The sequence below is a fragment of the Hippoglossus hippoglossus genome, chromosome 10, assembly GCF_009819705.1.
Source record: "Hippoglossus hippoglossus isolate fHipHip1 chromosome 10, fHipHip1.pri, whole genome shotgun sequence".
Taxonomy (NCBI): Eukaryota; Metazoa; Chordata; class Actinopteri; order Pleuronectiformes; family Pleuronectidae; genus Hippoglossus; species Hippoglossus hippoglossus.
Window position 1 is genome coordinate 17,440,193 of NC_047160.1, and position 22,847 is coordinate 17,463,039.

The window sequence follows — 22,847 nt, forward strand, 5'->3', positions numbered from 1 at the left end:
GAAATTTCAACACACCACATGCGTCGAGGCAGGTTATTGTTTCAGAGCTGATGGGTGCTATTTGAATTACAATGCCTCACTAATGAAATGAAATGCAGTTACATCCCCGGAGCCCCTGCTAGGCTCTACCTTCCCTCCCCTCCGGTGCTTATTAATAGTAATCCTATGCCAACCGCAATACCCTCTACCCGTGCCTTTCCCTCCCTCCACCTCCCATAAAACAACATAGCAATGGTAAACATGCGAGGAGGGAGCACTGAAGGAAAGTCTAATTAAATTTGGATTAATGTAAAGGCTATGATGTTGGGTATGAGTCAAAGCAAAGCCTCAGGCTCTGCCTCACACATTCGGCTCCCATTCCTTTCCTTCTCTTCAGCGAATGGTGGATAATGATTTCTCCCACTGCCTCAGACGGCCCTTTCATGCCACACAATGTGAAAGGGCCAAGCTGACCAGCCAGAGATAATGCCTGATGCTTCTAAAATGTGCTTAAGGACAAAAAGCCAGACATTATACAGACAGAGGAGTGACTGTGTAAAGATAGAGAAAGCGACCTCACATGGCCTTTCCTTACACGACACTGCTTTAATGCTAAAAGGATTTGAGAAAACATGATGGAAGAATAAAGAGTGATGACAGAGAAAAGACCAGAGATACAACCCACTTGGGGACGGAAGCAGATTCTTCGCCAGGAGCTCTGCAAACAATTAAGTGTTCACCAGAGACAGGTAATCATATTTTAATTAAGCTTTTCTACAAGAGTCCGGGCATCTCATCCTCTGCAGATGACAGCATGAGCAAGTTTTATTTTGGCCTCTGGCTATTTGATGGTTTAACTACAAGTAATTGCGGCGATGGGGCCATGTTGGAAATTGCAATCACAGTCTGTAAATGTGGCAGAGAGGCTGGCATGCCATGAAAGCAATGTTCGAGGTTTGTTCCTCCAACCTCCCATGACATTTATCAGAGAGAGAGAGAGAGAGAGAGAGAACTAGAACAGTAACAATCATGGCTCGGCCAAATCGCTAACCCCGCTCACACTGCATCTGAGCATCTAATCATCCTCGAGTCCGAGCTGCTGGGTAAATCCTCTGTCTCCCACCATGACTGATTAGAGCCGGGCGCTCTCCAGTATAAAATGGCTGCAGCCCATCACCCAAAGCGGGGCCTTCGACGTCGGCCGTGAATGAGGAGATTCAGCCGCACATCTTTAACGACTTCGTCGATCCTGGGCATTGGGATTAAATGCTAATCTACGAAGATATTTCTCTGCGTCAAATCCAGCAGCGACAGTGGTGAGTAATTGCTATATGATCCATGGGAGATCAGCATGGCAGAGTCTTATTACTCATAATTATGAGAGCAATTAGGCATTCGCAATTAAAATCAGGAGAAATGTCCATTTGATTCAACCCTTCCACCATATTCTCTGCAGTCTTTTTTGACACTCCCTCTGTGCTAATGTGATTGGCCTTTCAGCTTCACTAACTCTTTTTAACAAGATGTAGCACTGGTGTGGCGGGATGGGTGTGTGTGTATGTAAGAGAGAGAGAGAGAGTGACTTGGGGAAGGGATGGGAAAGACGGAGACGTCCGAGGTGTATTAAAGTTGTCAGAATGTGGCCAGTGATCGTGGTCAGTATCTGAACGATGACAGCAGGTTTGTTTGACCGAGGTGAACGACGGGTGCGAAGAACAGAGGAGGCCGCAGGGGGTCCTCATGAATATGGGTGAGTGCGTGCAGATGTTTATGTATGACCACGTCGGCCTCATTTCAAATCTGACACGACCATCAGTTGAGGAGAGGATATCGGTGCATATTAAGCTGCGAGAGACTGCTGACAGCGAGGAAGTGTTCACCGCGTGTGGTCGCAGGTGTTTTTGCAACTGAGCGAGAAGATTGGGGAGAGGGGGGGGTAAATAAATAAGGGAGTGAGTGGGGGAAGAGGGGTGGAAGGAGATGAGAAAGAGAGGGAGAGTAGGTCAAGAGAAGTGCTGTGCTTATGGAAGTGTGGAAAACATGGAGATAAAGGACACAGACAAAGGATAAGGCCCTGGGGCAGGAGTCAGAATTAATTGCCCCTGGCACGCGAGGCCAGTGGATGAATTGCCCTGGGTGGTCGACACGCAAGAGGGCTGCGATACGGGGACAAAGGTGTACGACGGAGAGAGGCTGGTGGGGCGCAAGGTTAATTAAACTCTTTAGTGTGAAATACTCCCATTCATTACCTTCATTGCCTTGTTCATTTACTCTGCGCCGGTGTTGACATTTTATCACATTCAGCCCATTGTAGTGTCATGGAGCAGATTAGGTTTAACGTTGAACTCCTCGGTGGCAGAGGAGGTCCGAGGAGAGCGAGAGGCTGGAAAGCAGGTCAGTTTAGGTCTGACAGACACAGCAAACCGCACCAAGTACATTGAGTACATGCTGGACATGCGTTTTACTTGATTTTCCACCGTAGAATCAGTGGATTAGTCTTAAAAGTGGAAAAGGAAAAACGATTTTCACCCCTGCTCTCCAGTGAACTGTGCCGGAGCCAATATGTAGCCCTGAATAAAAAGAACCAAGGAGCTGTGCTTAAACCAGCATGAGCGCACAACTGTCGCCAAATTCAGGGGAGTCATCTTTGAAACAACCGAAACAAGCCAAAATCTTTGCTTAAAATAAATCTTCACTTTTTGCAGCTGGGCACAAGAAGAGGAATTGGCTGTTTGAGGGCACGGTGAGAGCAAAGCGACCAAGCAGGCGCTGGTGGAACAAAATGGATAGCACTGCGACAAAGCATCCCATTTCCAACTCCATTACGTCCCCCTCATAGTCCTGATAGTGTTGTGCTTTTTGGCACTTCACATGATTAATCACACGTGGAGCAGGCAGCAGAAACACAGGAGCCTGAACAGCAGGAAGCTGGAGCTCCTCACTGGAGACGACTGGGAATAAAAAAGATTCACTGACAAGTGAAGAGGCCTGGAAAGAAAAGAGAATCAGGTGCAGAAATAACGTCAGACTCCGACAACAGGTTTAACAAAGCCTGTGTTGTGTTTGTGCAGGATTCAGAGACATAGCCGTGAATTTTGCACAAAAAAAGGTTTAATTTAAATGGGAACTCCACCGATTTCACACATGAAAGTCTGCTTACAGGTGTCGGGGAGCACGACTGCATATGTAGGGGAAAAAATAGCTTCATGTGGCTCCTGAGGGAGCTGCACAAAATCTGATAAACTACCTTGCATGATGCCACTCGAGGCATCGCTTTGGTTTAAGAGTACATGTTTGTAAATGAAAAAGAAAAAAGAAAACTCCTGGGATGTGAAGCTACAAATAAGCAGACCTCTGCAGCCTGCTCATCGTCTCTGCTCGAGCAGACTGACTCGAGGCAACATTAACCGCTAATAGCATAAATAACGCCCAAGTCAAAGACCCAACTGCTGGCAGCTGAATCACATTGTGGGTAATGTAGGCATCAGGCGTCTGTGCGCGAGATAAAAGAAGACAATATCTCTGGTTCTGCTGCATTAATTTTAATTTCTTTTGGTCCACGAGACAATATTAAAATAATTCAATGCATAATCAGAAGAATTAATTCATGTCGTGCAGTGAGATGAGCCAGGAGGAAGAGGGTGAAGGGTCTGAGTTCTGCATTTTTGTGGAGATCAGCCTCAGGAATGATATAGAGCATGGCTCACTGTTTACGCCTTCAGCTTTCTTAGACAGACTGTAACCCCATGTGTTCTTCCAAACTTCCCCAATCACGTCTGAAGCGAAAAGTGATGACTGCACAGTACTGTGGACAGCCTGCCCGCCTGGCTGCCCCTCGCCTTCCTCTGCTATTGTCCCTGTTCCCCTTCTGTCCTTTTCCCTGCATCGCTCCCCCTCGCTCTCCACTCTGAAAGTGAGCCAGTGTGCAGAGTGACCTTCAACCACACCCACGGGGAACAGAAAAGAAGAATGAAGAAAATAGAAGGGGGAGATAGTAACAGGATTGGAGAGAGAATGGGATAAACATGAGGAAATGGGTGAAAGAAATGCAGCAGAAAGAAGAGGGGTGAAGAAGAAGAAAAAAAAACACGCTGAAGTGAGGAAAATGGAAAATCTTTCTTCTCTTGGAAGCCAGCGGAGCGCAGAGCTGAATCTGACAAGAAAGATGACTCTCCATCCCCTTTCTCACCACTCTGATTAAACCTCTTACTTTAAAATGAACCCGGCACACAGAGCCACAGAAACGAGGGAGTTGAGGACTTTGAGCCTCTCAAAGGTGCAGAAATACCGACAGATTCACTTGAAGAAGCAGGACCTTGGGGACAAGGTGATGCTGTGAAATTCCCCCCCCAAAAAACTGCATCTGTGGCCGACAAAGTGACAGAAATTGAATTCTCTGATGAGGCGAGCAGCCGGCTCTTTTTAAAAAACGGTTTCCAAAAAGATTTGTTTTCAGGCAGATCTGTCTGAGGAAATTCCCACTGCTTCTGTGCATTCAGCCAACTGTAATGAGTTAATCTCACACAGAGGGACGGTCTCCTTGTGTGAGTAAGACAGTAAGTAGACAGAAGGAGGACTAATTAAAGTTGTAACATCTGCCTTCTGAGCACTAAATGTGTCGACAGGCTCCAAGCATCTTTCGCTCCACTTCCCCCGCTCTTGTTGCAGGCGAGGAGGGGGGTAAATAAGGTACCTGCCCCGCTCCCAAACAATGCCATTAATCTTCTGCAAGTGGCATCATCATGATTACCATAACCAATGAGTATACTGTAGCTGGGTGCTCTGAAATATTCATAGCATCTTCTTCCAGCTTAACTTCCACAGCTGATGGTGGAGGAGAGGGGGAGGAGGAGGAGAAGGAGGAGGAGGAGGAAGGGAGGAACAGAGGAGGGTGGGAGGTCTGGAGTGGAGCACGTAGCCTGCTTACAAATTAACACCACAAGCCAACTCGGACAGCATGAGTGAGTTTGTGCTCCTCGTCCTCCGCCTCCTCCTGCTGCGCCGCGCTGTCCCCTCGCTCCTCCTGTGCCGTCTCCCCGGTCTGCGGGCGCCGCTTTAACGATTCCGCGACGCCGCACCTGCTCCACTTTGGACGGACTTCCGCGCAACAGCCGGAGCCCGAGCGAGGAGCAGCGGCATCGGCATCAGCCCTGCACGGTGTCAAACCCCCCCCAACCACCACCACCCCCACCCCCCCGACACTGCGGGAGGCGACAGATCCAGAGTCGGATCCACGTCTTGCCTCTGCATTACGCACGGATCTCGAGACCCCAGCCGCTGCAAATCTTATTGAGTCCGAGTCGTTTTCGTTGTTTCCTCCAAACTCGTGTCTGCTCGCCGAGGCAGCGGCGATGACTTTCTCCTCTTGCAGCCGCACGACGAGCCTCCTCCTGGAGCCCGACTCCACACGAACACCCGGACTGTAGTAGCGAGACTTTTATCACCGAGCGCCGGCTCATCAGCGACCATAAAGGGGAGACTTTATTGGTCAGAGACGGCGCTTAAAACACTACACTCGCTGTAAATCAAGTCAGGAGCATCAAGCCCAAGTGCAAGACGAATGGTTCGGGTAACTAAATCTTCACTTTACTACCGACTGCATGCACGGATAAGACCCTCCACATATACCTGCTGGTATGGTCTGATGGGGCGGTTATGAAACAGGTGTTGCAGGGAGAGAGAGATTGTTAAATTGTCCAGGGGACGTCGCAGCACAGCGCTGCATGCTGGGCCAGCTGATGATAACCACATTTCAAGTAAACAAACAAAAGCCATAACTCCAAAAAAACACCACCATCCTGATAAATCAACAGATGTTTCAGTCATGAGGCTTTAACTCTGGAGAGGGGATTTTATCCAGCAGCATAATCAGGGGTTATACACACTGCCTGCATGCTTCCACCTCCATTAATTAATGACTTGATGGCAGGGATGTTGTCCTGATGCCCTTGGGTGCTCTCCGTGTGCCACCACCTGTGAACACCCGTGAGAGATGTGGGGTTCGATGGGCTGTGCAGCTCATGTGAGGTGTGTTTATGGAGATGAAGTGGGTGTAGATGGATTAATTCCTGCGCTGCATGGAATTCTGTCCGCCTGGAAATCACCCACTATTAATAGAAAACAAAAGCAAGCGCTGAAAAAAAAAACCCAGGCTTGGCTCCATCTCATTGCTGCACAGAGCTTTTTTATTTTCTAGATGAATGCTGGGACACTGTATGGATGGGGGGGGAGCCATGTGCACAAGTGACACACATGAAAGAGAAGAGGTGATTTTTTTTTTTTGTGGGAAAATGGTTTTCATCGCAAAACTGAACAAAGACCGTAAAAACGAGAGCAAATCTTCCACCTGGACGCTATCACATGCCATTACTCACGCTCTTGGTGAAATGGGTTGTCTCACCTTGTCAACAGCGGTGTCACTTCCCAGAAAGGGGAGTGATGAATCTGGTCATTATTGGCGAGCTGAGTGGACGGACAGGCTGTCATCCCAGGTCCCTCACTCAGAGCAGAATAAATTACACGGCGCTGACAGGGGAGTCACAACAAGAACACAGGGTGACAGGGAGATTTCCAGGAGCAACATTCAAGGCGCAGGTGGAAAGACTTAAGAGGCCAGACCTCTTTGAGAAAAACACCAGCTGCAACAGGGGCTGAAAACTTATCCACCCCCTCCCTCTCTTCATCCCATCAGAGCGTGTTTTTTTATTTTACATAGACAGAAGAAAAAAATCTCATTTTGATTCCAATATCCCTCTAAATCTGGTGAAATTCACTCAGTTTTTCAGGCAATGATCATCAAGTTGCAGTGTGGGGGTAAGACAAAGGGCTTCACAGGCATCGGATATTACGAATGCTGGCATGATCCACGCCTGTCCTCCCACCATGCCTCCGAGCAGATTAATCAGTCGAGATCATTCCTTTCTTCATCTCTTTTAATCATCTGTTTCAGAACAAACTCTAATGTCGGGGATATTTCAATCCTCAGGGCGATGAATGCATCAGGGTTCACCCAGGCCACGCTAGCTCATGAGATGCATGCCTTTTCTATAAGTGGGTGGAAGTCACATTCTATCTGCATCTCAGCCTTTTCCTCTTCATCACTTTCACCCCCCCTTCTCCCTCAGAGCTTATTTATGAACTATTACCATCATACAGTAACACTTTATCAGGCATGTAGACAGCCAAAAGGCCTATTAATCTTTCACACGCTGTCTTATGCTCCTTCTCCTTCTCCACACACACAATCTCCAAACCTCTCCTTTTTTTACACACTGGAGTCCCTAGGCCCTCTTCAGTGATTCAGTCAGCACCGAGGAGATGGCAGGGCTCCTGTTAGTCTTACAGTGAGGGGAGCGATGTGTCTTCCATCGGCGGGGCATCAATACACATTTTTCAGTGGCGGACTTCTCTCAGAGGCCGCAATCATGCTCACAATCTCCCGCTCGATCATGCTCAACTGTTGCCGTTACGACACATCTGAAACGGTAATGATTTTATATTATAATGCCATTGATCCTGTTGAGAGGTTGACACCCTGAGTGTTGCCGAGCAGATAAACAGGAGTCCACGGGCTCCGAGCTGTGATTTTCAGTTAAATACAACAAACAGGTGTTGGCTCGATTACACTGTCAAGTCAATGATAGTTTTCCATGCTGAGATCAATACTGAGGTTTTACTGTCCACGGCCGAGATATGAGCCGCAACATTAGGAATAGGAAGAGGGGGGAGTCCAGAACTGAGGCACATTAGCATTGCCTGCATGCACTCAACCAGAGCGTGTACACAGACACACAAGACAAATGCATTTCTATACAAATAGCAAGTTATCAATATTCATCTGAACTGAGAGATGATTAAAGGCTGCAGCACAGTATGAGAATAAACAGGGCGGACTATGGAGGCAAAGAAAAGGCTTTGACAGGGCACCTTGCTGCGTCTGAACACAATTAATTAATAATGGATAAGCCGAGTACAAAAAAGAGCGGAGCAAACAACAGTGAACAGAGAAAAGTAACAGGGGAGAAGTTGGGAAAGCCTCCGAATCAAAAAGGAGTAATGTTGGGAGGTTCGCAGAGAAAATACGACTATTTAATTCAAAGAGCTGCAGAGAGAAAAAAAACAAACAATTTGACAGGATTTTCAGCTTAAGCATCGGGGTAGATGAAGCTTTGGTCAAGGACAAAGGGTGCTTACTCTGCAGCCTGTGCCTCCAACCACAGCAACAAGCAAACTATTTTACATGTACATGTTCTTATCTTGTGTCAGTTTACGGGGGACAGATGGCCGCGTGTGGAGCGATGTGAGCAGAGTTTGAATTCCGTTGATGTAACAGATTTCCCACTGTGCATCTGTGCGTGTGTCTCTTTACAGGCATGGTGCCCACGCCCCAGGTGTGCGTATCAACCCTGGTCACGGTGAGCACGATGGCGGTGGTCGACCTCTACCTATTGGAGCAGAGCATGCTGGGCACTCACGGTCTTCCAGGACCAAGTGTCTGGCAGTGTGCGACGGTGTTGCTAGGAGATGTGGGCTTCCTGCTGGCACTGCGCTTCGTGTCAGCCGGCGTGGTGTCAGAGGTGCGGTCGCCACGGCGGGGTTTTGCCAACGCCCTATGGTTCCTCTTCCTGTCCCTGCTCCAGCTCAAGCTCTTCTTCGTCTGCCATAACTACAGACAGGAACGTCGGCCGCCCGACCCGCTGGCCAGGAAGACCCTGACACTGCTGCTGTCCATCTGCCTGCCCTCCTTGTTCCTAATCCTGACTGGAGCTGACCACATGACCCCTCAGCGCAGGAAGCAGGAGGTGCGGGGTCGGCTGTTGTGGGTGGTCGTGGACCTGCTGGACATACTGGACCTGCAGGCAGGGCTGTGGGAAGTCCAAGGAGGGGTCTCAGCTGGGCCTGGAGGGGTTGTTGAACAGCAGCTGCCAATCTGGGCCGAGGGTCTGGTCTTCTTTTACTGCTACGCCCTCCTCCTGCTGCTGCCGTGCGTGGCCCTCACAGAGCTTGGGGCCACCGGTCTGCCAGGACAGAGGGGGCCCCGTAAGGAGGCTTTGTACCCTTGGCTCAGCTTGGTCACCATCAATATCTTCACCCTGGCTCTGAGGGGCACAGGCATGCTGTGGTACCGGGACCCCCGTGTGTCCACTGTGTTCCTGGGGAAGAACCTGCTGGCTCTGGCTGTGAAGCTGAGCTCAGCCTGGGAGAAACACAAGCAGGAGCGAGCTGCTGCGGGAGCTGGGACTGTGGCTGGAGCGGAACCAGGAGAATCAACCCTGCCAACCCAGAGCTTGGAGCAGGGAGAGGGCGAGGCTCAGGGGAAAGCTCCTCCTTCTCATTACCACTCACTGTCTCGCTCCCAAAGCCACACACTCTCCCACGTCAGCCTGGAGCCTGCAGAGACGCCCTTAGGACCCTCTTTCATCTCCCATGAACTCTAGAGAGTCTCCATCTCTCTGAACATGCACGCATGCAAAAAAGCATGTAGGCACACCCACACTCAACACTCAGACCAGCCAGTATCACGTCCAAACAGATAACTTGTATTGAATATCAGTACAACAGTGATGGGTTTAATGCCGAGCTGTGGAAATGCATTTGGCAAGCTCAGCTTTCTGCACATTTTGTTGTGCTAAGAAAAACTCAAAATGCATTGCTGTGATTTGTGGGTGTGTATTTTTAAATTGAACACTGTGAACACATCTATGCGAGTGTAAAGAATATTCCAGAAACGTAAACTGGAGTCTGGCAGTGTTTATTCTTGTTTATTCTGGGCACAGCTGCCTCAACTCAACTGCCACAATTTTTCTGAACTCTGTCCTTCACACACACCAACTTGAAGTTAAAGTTTGACTTGTTTTGAGTTGTGCGTGTGTATATATACAAGTTAAATTTCATGCAAAGATATCTGATACCACTGCGAATTCCGACTGTGTAGGGGTGTGGAACACTCCTCTCTGTGGTTCACTCATTAGTTTCTGTTAATGTGGTCTGAGGGAAAAATTAGATCAGCACTTCTGCCATAAGATGCCAAAAAAAAACGCCTGTGACCTTTTAGTGTACATTTTATCTTTGACACTTTACAGGGAACTTTCACAGGAGAAAAAGGAGGAGGGATGATTTTTTTCTTCCTTCAGGACCACAGAGTCATGATTTAAAAGCCATCCAAGCAGTAAAAGTCGCTCTGCACGGTGATCCAATATTTCAACGCAACTCAATGGTTTCAAACCTCTTTGGTGACCCTTTAAATCAAAGTCTTTGTGACCCTGATTGATGTACATTCTTATATTTAGTTTTTAATTTGAATACATTTTAGAGGCTGGACGATGTTAAATTATATACTTTTTCCACAACATCCCAATGCAAAGGAGAATCAGGGGACAGACGAGAAAGATATTTTTTTCATATTCTCATGACCTCCATGATTTATCTTGCAACTCCTTTAAGGGCCCCTGCTTCAAGGTTGTGCACCGCATCTGCAGTGGTGTCAGATTTTCTTTCCAACCCAAGGTAACACGCTGATTTCACTGTTAGTTCATCCTGTCTGGCTGAGAATGTTAATCAGAGGAATCAGACACTGTGGTGTTTGGTTGGAGTGAAAACCTGCAGACTCATGAGCCTCATGTTCGACCGTCCCTGCTGAACTGTGTTTCTGGTCTCCTGACATGTTTTCCGTTGATTTAAATGCAGAGTTTGAACATCAGTTAATTGGCTAAATTTTTTTCGATTTCAGATGCGTTCGCCGTCCTCGCATATATTTCCGAGCAGTTAAAACCATCTAATAGACATTTTAACACAACTTAATGTGCATATGTCAAGATTACATTATAAAAGACACTGTTTCCATAAATGAAATATGTTACTGGTAGGGCTGGATGATTTGCAATAAGCATTTTTGCATCATATAAAACAAACTCCAGGTCTATTTTACTGCACTGTTTGCAAAGACAGAACACCAGTGTAAGTAATCCCTTTACTGTTTGACATCACATTCTGAATTCATGTTTTGCTGTCTTTTGTCGTCTGTACCTTTCAGAGACGTCTCTTTGGGAAAGCGGCCTGTCCTTCCATTCAACTCTGTTTTTCACTTTAGATGAAATAATTAACTTTTTAATCCCACACGAATAACGGACGGAGCCTTTCATTCACAAATGTGTTATTTGGATGTTGAAGTATTTGGCCGTCGTGGGATTATGGGTTCGAGCCGCAGGTGTAGTGGATGTTCAGTTCAGTCAAGTGCCTTGTTTCCTCATGGAGCTACGAGCCTCGAGGTTGTCAAAGAGGCGCACGTATTACGTGTACCATGCGGAACTTGGACATATGCCATGTGTATACTGTGAAGTTACTCCACAGCTGTTGTCAGCTACACCTCCAGGACAGAGTGCAAACTAATAAAGTGTTTCATACTCGCCGAGTGTTGACAGTTCATTGGCTATTATGTAGGAGCGTTATTGGCAGCCTGTCGCCCACACGCACGGGGAAAAACATGAGGAGTCAGTTCATATTATTCAAGGCCAAGAGACAAATAACTGCCTGTTACTTGCAGAACTTTCTTCATATTAAAGTCAATCAGCTTCACATCTGCAGCCACAGAAAATTGCATGTTTCTCCTCACACTCAACTGGTGAAGTGAATGGAAGCTACACACACATTAAGCAGAGAAGCGTGCTCTTGGCTTCACAGAGTGGCACGCTGACGAAAGGCCTTCATTCGTCACAATTATGCCAGCTGCCCCATCAGCCCAGATCCTCTCGTCGTAATCCTTGAGTGTGCCGTCGTGCTGTCTATCTTTAATGCAGAGAGAGAGAGAGAGAGAGAGAGAAGTCTTGATGTGATGGACTGTGCATGTCAAGAGTTGTAGTAAGCATGTGAGATGCTTTTCAGAGGGAACTGGCTCTTTGATCACAGCGGCCGCGAATGCACCCGTCGGCCTCTCCTCTGAGATTTAATGGTTCTATTAATTGAAATTGAGGCTATTTGTCAACATGCAAGCACTTATTCTCACCGCTTTATGCTTGATTTACAAACTGTATTTACAAGATGTATTGAGACTAATGTACACACTCAGCCCCAAGAACAAGTTTATTTAAAGTTTCAGTGGGGAATTTCTCTCCGGTTCAGAGAGACTTTTAAGGGGAAAAAAACCACAGAGGGATAACCAGTGTAGTAGGCAGCATCCAAACCTTGGTTTCCCTCTTTCTTTCTTTCTTTCATCTCCTCCTCCGTCGCACACTCTACATTTCAAACACACGCATTCTGGATGCACTCTCTGTTGGGCAACATCTCATATTTCTATAAGACTAAAAGCAGTGACTGCATAAGCAGCAGCCTCCGTAAATGACTACCTGCTAGAATTTGTTACACCTGTTAAACTCTAGATACAATGCTCAGCATTTTCCTTCAGCTCCCACCAACTGGCATAACCTCGTGAGGCAAAGTGCAGAAGCCACTTTTCTCCATTTTCTTCTTCTTTCGCCACCCTAGCCGGTGCTCTCTATTCCTCCCCTTTGTTCGCATGTGCTAATTTCACTCATATTCTCGAGTACCAAAGATGTCGGTTTTCCTTTTTTGTTTCTCGTTCCTCCTTTTATTCTTCTCGTTTGTTTAAATTTGCCCTGCAGCCGACAGGCAGCCTACCTCTCTGCACTTCCTCTGTCAAGGGTGGTTAGTCAGAAACTAGAAAAAAAACTGAGGAGAGGTTGGCTAAGATTAAAGGGCCGGGCCACTGCCTAAAGCAGAGCGGCTGCCGTGCCGACTGCCATTTATTTACCGTTTGTGACAACGTGTGTGCTCAATGGTGCACGAGAGTCTAGAGAGAGAAATGCACATGACACGCTGCCCTGACAACAATGACATCCTAAACAGTCCAAAAACCTTTAGACAAACATATGGCTTTGCTTCGCTTGGTTGAGCTCTTGGTTACGACCCATCTCAACTCATTACCCACGATGCGGCGACAGCTACGGTACGAGCTCACACCCACCTAGTCTGGCAGCAAGAGCCACATTTAGCAGACAGATGTCTAAATCATTCATCATAGCACACACCATCAGTACCACAGCGTTCGGAGAGAACTTCAAAGTATATTCTATGAGAAAGAAATGATGCAAAAGAATGTGGGGCTCTTATGATATGCAATGCAATACTGGAGGAAAATGCAAACTAATACTGGTCTCACATGTCGCGGCTGTACCTGCTGCTGAAATTTAATGAAATAGAACAGAACCAGGGTTGAATCGTTTTAGTTAATTAACAGACACAAAGGCTGCTGCTGATTCCGGCTCATCATACTGTATCTGAGGATGTGCTGCTTTTCTCCGTTATATTTCCGACCGTTTAAGACAAAAGAGGTGAGAAGTATTTAAGTATCAATTTTACCAAGTACAAATATTAATACCACAGTGCAGAAACAAGATATGCAAAATAGTTCATTATGTAATGTATTAACAAACATTACATTATATTCATTGATGCATTAATAAGTAAAGACTCTTGTTGCAGCAGGTAAAAGCAATTTGGATGTTGCTGGTAGATTAAACCTGATGATAAATAATCATTTGTTGATATATAATAAGGTACATATAGTGTTATTAATCAGAATATGCAAAATAACTGTAGCTGTCAAATAGAAATGGTGGAATAAAAACACTAAATATCCCTCTGAAGTGTGGTGAAAAAGAAATAAATAGAAACATAAAATGGATTTACTCAAATAAAGCACACATACCTCAAAAATACACTAAGAGTACTCATGAGTGCAAAGTGAATGAATTTATATGCACTCTCCAAGTCAGCCAACCACTCAAAGCACTTTACATTGCATGTCTCGTTCAAGCATTCAATTACACATAATCATGCACACAATGGTAACGCAGCAGCACCAGTGTCTTGCTGCTGAAGGAGCTGGGATATGATCCAGGAATGTTCTGATCATTTGACAACTACCACCCGAGTGTGAGTGGGTCGACAATTGTTACCAGCAGCCTGTGACCAGTGTACATTTCTCTCTATACTTAAGTAGAAGGTGATGAATTTAAAAACAGTTAAGACTATAAAATATGGAGACTGAAAGGACAAACTGCAAGAAAACAGTTCCTAAGGACAGAAACATAAAACTGACAGGGATGTTGAAACTTCAAGTGAGAAAAATCTAAACCAATGACATTAAAAGTCATTTCAATAGTAGTCTTGCATTCATAAATTAAACAGAAACAGAATATCTGGGCAGGACAGAGCCAGGAACATATGTTGCAAGGTGAATTGGACCATATGAAGAAAGACAGGCAGGAACGAACACAATGCACTTGTTGAAGTTGGTGAAGAAACCACTATTCTTAGTTTGCATGTCTAGAGCTGTCACACATTTCACATTCTTCCAAAATGATCAGATTCTAACCATAGCCTCGTTGGGAAGGAGGCAGAATGGTGAATTTCTGAATATCGCAACAGCAGCATTTTTTTGGGGGGTGAGAGAACACTGCAAAAATACCACATACCGTCTAACATACCAGCCCTCATGTCACTCCGACTAGTTTTACATGATATGAGAGACACGGAGGATTCATTAAAAATTCATGACTGCTATTGTTTGGAGTTTTTATGTACAACTATTGATAGCTGTGATCAAAATGTGTCTTCTGTTTGTCAAGATTAAAAAAATTTCTATAAAAGATGTTTTTGCACATGAAGTTACAGGTGTACAGTGTCTTCTGTCATGTAAAATTAAGTCGAAAAAGTTCCTGTGGCACTAAAGGCTACAGATTTGCCAATGAGCAAAAACTCAACGACCTCTAGAGTCGAGGGCTGAGTGACAGAGCGAGTTTCTTTCTGCATCGGTGGCCTCCAGTGTAGCTGAAGGAAGGCAGATTTAGCTGAGCCTTAAATGTGATCAGTAAAAATCAAAAAATCAATTATACATCTAACTGGTAAACAGTGCAGAGGCGGTAAAATTGGGTTATTATGGCCTCTTTGCTTGGCAGCAGTTACAATCCTGCCGGCTGTATTTCTGAGCAGAAATAAAAAATGCTGCAATAGGCTGAGATTAAATCCTGCTCTTTATTATTGGATAGAAAATGTCTGGGTGTATTTTCCCCTCAGAAGTGAAGTCGCTGTCACAGATCAATCTGACGCATCTGACTCCTGAAAGACTCTGGAGAAAAACAATTTCAGCCCCACACATCATCACCAGTTGATGAAGTAAACTTGTTAGCAAACAGCTCCATATTTACAAATCCAGCAGAACAGAATATATATCCTCGTCGGCATGACATAAACATGTGTGATAAATGGACGGCAAAAAAGAAAAATGCGCCCTATAAATAAATTACATTCCCCATGCATTTACACAGGGTTTTAAATACCATTTAAAAAACCACACACACACGGCAGTACAGTTGACAGTACTCAAGCAACACTACGTGCAACAGAGTCTGATGATAAATCTTCATGGTTTCCTCACAAAGAGCGATCCCCTCCACATTACACTTTCTCTGATCTGTTAATAATCAAACTATTGATTAGTGCAGCTTTGAGGCAGGTTCCCAACCGTTTTACTTCTGTGATGTAAAAAACTGTGAGTGTCATCTGCATAGAAAACTAATGCAGCGTGTAGACAGAGAAAACAACAGAGTCTAGAGCCAAGTTGTATGACTGAGAGGTTGAGTTACTTCATTATTAAAACTATGTGGGAGGAAACTATTGGACAAAAAGAAAAAAGGGACAGAGGGAGAGTTATTGACAATATCAGAGAAGAAGATGTAAAGATCACTCAAACAATCAAACAGCCAATTGACAAATATTAAATGGTAATTGATTAATGCTTCGTGATTGTTTGAGCAACAATGCCAAGGGAGGGAAACTTACAGTTTCTCATTTGTCAAACCTTTCTATTTTTTTTCATGTATATCATTCAAATGATTTTGCCATTTTTTGGTGTGTCAGACAAAACAAACTATTTGAATGTTTCTTTATTAATCTCCTGACAGTTTCCAGATCAAAAGATTAATTGAAAAAATGTTCGGAAAATAACTTGAATATAAAATATTTGTTGATTGTCGACCCAATATGTGAATATATTAGGTATTAGAAATGCAAAGAAATATGAGCTATTTATTTCAAATGACTTAAAACTAATATTAATTTTGAGCACTAAATCACAGTCTGCCAGGGTGATCGGGTAAATGAAATTATTTTATTTTACGGTGCAGCTGGTGAGAGCAGAGAATGTAATTTTGAACAGAAACATTAAGTAATGGGGCCGTTGCTGTCAGACAAGAGAAATGAGATATTTTCACACAAGTTAACTCCTTTCTGACACCTACACACTTTCCATTTCCTGATTTAATGAATAGCGTGTGTCTCCTTTCCTGCCAGCTGAATTCACTTTTCCATTCTCCTCTGAGTGTCGTCATTAAGTCACAAAGATGGATTAACTGTGAGAATTGATCTGGTTTCCAAGTGTGCAACAGCATCCAAGGCTGATGAGCACTGTCCATTAAAGAGGCTAACTGGATCATTTGTATGTACAGAGTGAGTCACAGGCGTTGTTCATTCAATCTTGTAAAGGACAATCACATTTTAATAACTGAATGACCATTAGAGCAGAGCAGATTGTGACTTTATGGTGTGACATAAAATATAAATTTACAGGAACATTTTTAAGGGAATATGTTTCTGAGATCAGAAACAAAATTAGGTTTGTGAGTTCTACAGGTATTTAAGTTTTAAAACACAAAAAGAATATGTGTTTACTGCAAAAGATAATTGGTTATTTTCATCCCCTAAATCCAAACGGTTTTTGTTCACTGCTACATTGTGACTGCTGACATATTTTATTATTGTACAAGCCAATACATAAATTACTCTAGTTAGAATTGGCACAGGTGGTGGTGCATCCCTGAGCAATAAAACACAGAACAACCTCAGCTGTCTCTCCGGAACAATTGAAGCGGAGACACTGATACAGGAATTTAAGACAAGACCTTCACATGTTCAATCCCATTTCATCAGCTGGCTTGTAAAGAGTGAGGCTAATGTGTATGGACAGCTGCTGCCGATGGAGGTGTCTCTGGAAACTGTGAGAAAATAGTTGCAGACTGAGGCCGAGTGTGGCACCCACCTGCACAATGGAGCTGTGCGACTAGAATAAGAATGGGAATATAAAGAGGGCTATGAGGGGAGATGGAAGTGGTGGTTGCGAATGTGCGATGAGGTGACTGAGCAAATGTGTGATTGGCAAAGTGAAAATGGGGAAGGATCAGGTTGTCTCACAGTTAATGAGAGAGGGTACGCAGAAGGTCAGTTGATGAAATGAAGCCCTGCTCCTGCAATTAAGGTAATACTGCAGATTACTCGGCGTGAGCAAATAGAACATGAAGTGAAATCGTAAGTAATTTTACCTGTCCCAGAATGGGGCCGAGGGGGGGTCCAGGGGATGCTTGTCCTGACCTCACAATAGCTCGGATTATACCGCCTGTGTCCAATCTCTTCACAGCCTTGGCTGCCTTGGAGATCTTTGACATCTTTAAATCTGCCTCCGAGTCAACTGAGAATCCATTCACTGAAAACGCAGAAGAAAAAACAAATTAGCATTGCGAACGTACACAACAAATCATTTACACACTGGGCTCATTAAAACATCATACACTCGAGTCAATACTGATACCCACAAGCAAAAACCCGTGCCTTTCCATTCTGCAGCGGGCAGGTAATTAAAAAAAAAATCTTTCCCTTCGATTTGCTTAGTGAGAGCCACTATCCTGGAGGTGTTTGTATTGTGGATCAGCCGCTGAGTGAGATGTTAGCCATGTTGAAGAACCACGAACTGGTAGGATTTAAACTTCTCACTGAAAAATCATGGAGTGCATGCCAAAACGCCTCCATCGCCTCACCTCTGTTTCTGATGCGTCGCGGCTAAACTCCCTGTGCTGCAGCAGAGATTCCTCTCCACCAGTAGAGGTTAAGAGTCAAGGGCGGAGGAAGGATAAGTACCAATACTAATACACAGAGGAGGTGTCATCGCCATGTACCAACGCAAACAGGGGTTGGCTTTTTCATTCCACCTTAAAATGCATTCGCCAAATCAGGAGTCAATTAGTGGAGTGCAGGGAATGGCCTGAACTCCTGGCCTTTCTCTAGGGAGGCAGAACACATAAAAGCAGGCCTGTAATCCTCTGCTGGAATAAAACTGATACTGACACAGCTCCAAAGGAAAAAAAAGGGGAGAAGAAAAAAGATCAATGACTGGAGCCAAGGGACAAATACAAGTTTTAAGGTTGAGCCTTGTGATTCAGGGGAACCCTGCATTCAATAAAAATAAGTACTTGAGGGGAGAGAAGACGTCCAGCAATGATTCATTGTAGGCAACAGAGGGTATCCAATTAGATCAACAGAAGAGACAGTACAGAAAAGATATATGGGACCTCACGCTGCTTTGGAGCAACAAAGGGAGGAAAACTGCTCCAAAGAAAAGTTGTTATTATATCTGGGCTGCTGATTATCCAGCATCCGTTAAAGTGCAGCCACCGTGAGGGAATATTTGTAGGGGCTTTACGGTGATTTGCATACCACAAGAAGAGTCCTAAATAGAATCCATTTAGATTGAATTCCCTCAAGATCTGTATTTACAATGCGACTCACATACAATCTACTACCACTCACCTAATGTGTTCTGCTATTTCATTGTAGAAAACTTGTGTTGCACTAGTGCCAGTGAGAAAATGCAGACCAGTATATGAATTAAATCTGAAGTGAGAGAGTCCACTTCTGTTCTCAAACAATGACAGAGATACTCAGGAAGACTGAATGGGAAGACTGCAGAAGCTGCTTTCAGACATGCACTGATCTCCTGATGATCTCCTGAAATGGTCCAAAGGGGCTGTATGTGAGAGGCTCGGCAGCACAGCAGGAGATCATTCGGAGAATTCTCCGCGAGCAAGTGGACGTGTTGATGACAATTCTAACATGCAACAAATGCAAAACTTTTTAAGATCTCAGATTCCAAAGCTTCGGAAAGAGTTCAGACATTCTGGAGGAGCGAGATCATCTTTTTAAAAGAGCTGTTAAAAGTTTAAGACTTGCTTTCAGGGTTAAGGTTAGAGTTAGGTTTAGGATAGGGTTAGGTATTTAGTTGTGATGGTTAAGGTTGAGGCGCTAAGGAATGCATTATGTCAATGAGTGTCCTCACTAAGATAGAAGTACAATAATCTGTGTGAGGGAGGAAGTGCAAAACAAATATTCATAAACAAACAACACACTGCACTGTACATCCAGAGAGAGAGACGAGGTTTAACTGGAGTTTTGTGAAAGTGAGAAAAAAAAAAACAATTAGGTCCAGCATCAAATGTTGGGTTTAATTCCAATTTGGGGCAAAGGGAATAACCGTTCTGAGAGAGGGGAAATGACAACGTCATGCTTTAATGCACCGCAACTACAATCTCAGTCGGAGTATGAATAATAAAACCGCAGTTCGCTCACAAAATGAAATCACTCATCACAAGGCCATGCAGTGAGCGCTGAAGAAGAATTGACCTACATAAGGCATCACAACTGCACTGACAGTACGTTTCACACGGCTGAATTTACATTAGATTCAAGGAATGAAGCAGCATCAACTGTGCAGGGGTGTAAACATGGTGCAGACCTGTACAATCAGAGCTGGGTTAATGTTTTGCTGTGAATAATCAAATCAAAGCTGCAGTAATTTGGAAGGAACAGAGACAATTTTCAGCGGCTCTTTAGGCGGAATATTACATTTCTTCGGCAATTACCGGCAACAGCGTCGTTGATAACAAGGAGTACACAGAAAGAGCAATTTGTCAGGGCCATGCAGAGTTTAAGTGTAAGAGCACTTTGTTAAAACATGCTGGATAAATGACACGTAACAAAGCCAGCATTTAAATTACTGCCTAATAAAGAAACGTCAAGTGAGCAACAATAGAGAGAAAAAACAGCGCAAATGTCTTGCAAATTGCTGTTGCAGCAAACACTGTCGTTCCTTCCCCCCACACTTCAACTTAAATGTATTTACAATTATTCCCTTAGGGTTTGGCACCAGGTTTCTGGTTATCAGCTCCTGCTGTTTTGGTTAATAAATCGTCTTTTAACACCAACACCCACAAGATAAAGTTTCTTGGCCTGCCTAAGAAATCTGGAAGTTTTCAAGCGTTTGTGCTGCCTGTCAAACAAACTACCAGGGACGGAAACACAACACCTTTGACTGAGGTAAACATGTCAATAAAACTGAGCACACGGGAGAAAAGCTGGAGGAAAAAAATCCCACCTGTCAGGGTAATGTGCAGGTCTGCATAAACTGTTGTGAGAAGATAATATGAAATTAGACTCCTTGTGTAAAATCTCATTACATTTCTATCATCATCATTAGAGTGTGTCTGAACATTTCTGAGGGGTTTTCATACAACAGTAACAGCAGCAGCTTCGATGGTGGGTTTCAACATAATTAATACTGACTGCACTTCAAGGATAAAGCTGACTTTGATTAAAGAAATTAATCAGTTTGCTGTTAAAAAACTGGCTTAATTGCACTGGTGAAGCCCACTGCTGTTTGTTGTTTAGGCTAATAGGCTCTCTTTAGTCTTCATTAAGCAGCCAAGCAGTAGCCAACATGAGCGGAGATTCTAAATCCGTTATTTACTTAAAAGTCAAGGTTACTACGGATGTCCTATAAAATGAGGTTTTTAAAAATATCACTTAGATTTTTAAGTCCCAGAACATTGTCCCAGAACATTGTCCCAGCCTAAAACAGGTCTTCCTCTCTTTATTTCTTTCATATCTTGTTTTTAATACAGCGTGATGAAAAAAAAAGCTGAATAATAATCTACCTCTCAGTGCTTTGCAGCTGCAACAACAGAGAATCAAAGTCTGATTAAATAACCTTCATAGCTCCGCTAAATTAAAAATGAATAGGCGGAAAATGAAGTCCAATATTTTCTAATAAAAAAAGATTCTGTGTTGTCGCATGAAATGAAGAATCAAACATGATAATCGTGTGAAGGAAACACTCAGACAAAAGGTGTATTTGAGTGTGAATGCAGGTCTATTTTAGAGCAGCTGTCTGTGGTTGGTTTGTTTCTCTTCAGCTACCATGTTCCCTCTTTTCATCCTAACCGCCTTTGCAGGGTTGGGAAACTCAAGCCCCCCAGACTACAGCTAGTATTGCTGACTTGTGCTTTAATTCTGACACAAATACTTGTTTCTACCTCTGCAGAGGAGGTTATGTTTTCACCAGCGTTTTTCTGGGTTATTTATTGGTTGAATTTTAAGCAGGATTACACAAGAACTACCAAACCAATTTCCACCAAACCTGGTATAGGGATGGGATCTGGTGGTGGAAGGTTGTATGGTCTTAGGCGAACCCATTCAATTTTTGTGTGGATTCAGATCAGGGTAAGGATTGAGGTTTTTTTTTGTATTCTTTTTTACTGGCTTTAACATTGTGAGTTCAGGCATTTTACAAAACTTTTTAATAAATTTCTCATAGAATGATTCATGGACAAGGGGACTGCTGGGCCTTGGTGGAGGTGTACACTCTCTGACTGCCCTTCTAGTTATACATGTCAGGAACTGGAAAAGAAAGTCACTTTAGCACCTTATAAAACCCAAACCACCAAAGTCAAAATTTTGGCGGAAACTTGGACATTAAATTAGTTGTAACTAATGTATAAATCATATTTAATTTTGAAAACTAAGCTGGCAGCGTGGTTGTAGTGACCACAATATTGATCGCCATTTGGTTCCAGGCTTAGATATTAATGATGCCCAGATAATGAATCCAAATGACAGTGACAATCTCTTCCACCCCTCATTCTACTTCTCCAGATGCTGACACTGTGGTTTGATGGAAATGCCTCAACTGTTGGATGAATTGTAATTTGTAAGACTTGGAACAGAGAGAATAGTCATTACACCCACAGGATGAATACTAATGACATTGGCGAGTCCGTGACTTTTCATCTAGAGCCATGTGCAGGTCACACTTGTTCTTCACATCCATACATCCATCTGATGGGCTGGCACAAAAACCTTGTTCCCAGACAGTGAATCCTAATGACTGTGATCCACTGACTTTTCATCGGGGGTTTCAATCTCAATTTCACTAAGAGCCAAACTCTGGGAAAAGAGAATCATGTCAATGGCCAGACATTTATTCCAGACATTTATTTTCATTCCAGACGTTTATTGATATGCTTTTATTCAATTTATATATCTTTGATGATATTAATGCATTTCTTGATGATGATGGTGATCCACATAAAGCCCTTAACAGGTCAAAAGAAACCACACAGCCAAACTCACCACAACCTGCCACGGGCTCGGATAGGACAACCATGGGTAATTTAATAAAACAAAATGCATTCTGATGAAATAGATGATAAATATTTAATTTTGTTTTGTCAACAAGTCTCACATAGCTCGTTTCACATGCCTGAACACAAAACTAGTCAAGAGGATCAAAGCAAAAGATCTTTGATCATTTAATTTAGAAACAGCACAACACTTTGATAGGCAATCGACTGCACAAACATCCGAAACATTGCAACTAATCTCACATGCAGCCAACAGACGTAAACAAGACTCATTCAAGTTGGCAGACACCTGACATCTTTCCTTTGATGCAAGTTCATCAGTTCTTGGCTTTAAGTCCAGAGCTGTGGCCACTTTCAGAATGAAGGCGAGATGTGAGGCAGATCTGTGAGAAGATTTGTTGATCTTCATCACAGATAACATTTGCTGCAGACACACACAGCCTGAAGGTTGAGCTGTGTTTGTCTGCTTTCAGCATCTACAGCACTGTCCTTTCATGTGTCACTGTGTGTTAAGGAGCTTGCCAACTTGGTGCAGTGTTGGCACGCCCG

The 22,847-nt window shown here is 44.0% G+C and overlaps 2 protein-coding genes across 4 annotated transcripts in view; one reads left to right on the top strand and one right to left on the bottom strand.

Annotated features, from left to right (window-relative positions):
- mrpl11 (mitochondrial ribosomal protein L11) overlaps positions 1-22,847 on the bottom strand; it is a 38,789-nt gene that overhangs the window by 8,175 nt on the left and 7,767 nt on the right. The window contains exon 2 of the mRNA XM_034598398.1: positions 17,373-17,533. Within this exon, the coding sequence (XP_034454289.1) occupies positions 17,373-17,495 (123 nt within the window). The 5' untranslated portion in view covers positions 17,496-17,533. The remainder of the gene's footprint in view (positions 1-17,372; positions 17,534-22,847) is intronic.
- tmem265 (transmembrane protein 265) lies at positions 1,142-14,458 on the top strand. 3 transcript variants are annotated; one of them, XM_034598397.1, is made up of 2 exons: positions 1,142-1,295; positions 8,350-14,458. In XM_034598397.1, the coding sequence occupies exon 2, from the start codon at positions 8,352-8,354 to the stop codon at positions 9,414-9,416; it is 1,065 nt and encodes a 354-aa protein (XP_034454288.1). In that variant the 5' UTR covers positions 1,142-1,295; positions 8,350-8,351; the 3' UTR covers positions 9,417-14,458. The 3 variants fall into 3 exon arrangements, with proteins under 3 accessions (XP_034454288.1, XP_034454286.1, XP_034454287.1); XM_034598395.1 differs by lacking the exon at positions 1,142-1,295 and adding an exon at positions 4,661-5,548; XM_034598396.1 differs by lacking the exon at positions 1,142-1,295 and adding an exon at positions 4,661-5,542.

Bases quoted from the DNA above. Each gene is read 5' to 3' on its own strand.
- tmem265 (XM_034598397.1), top strand. From the start codon at position 8,352: ATGGTGCCCACGCCCCAGGTGTGCGTATCAACCCTGGTCACGGTGAGC.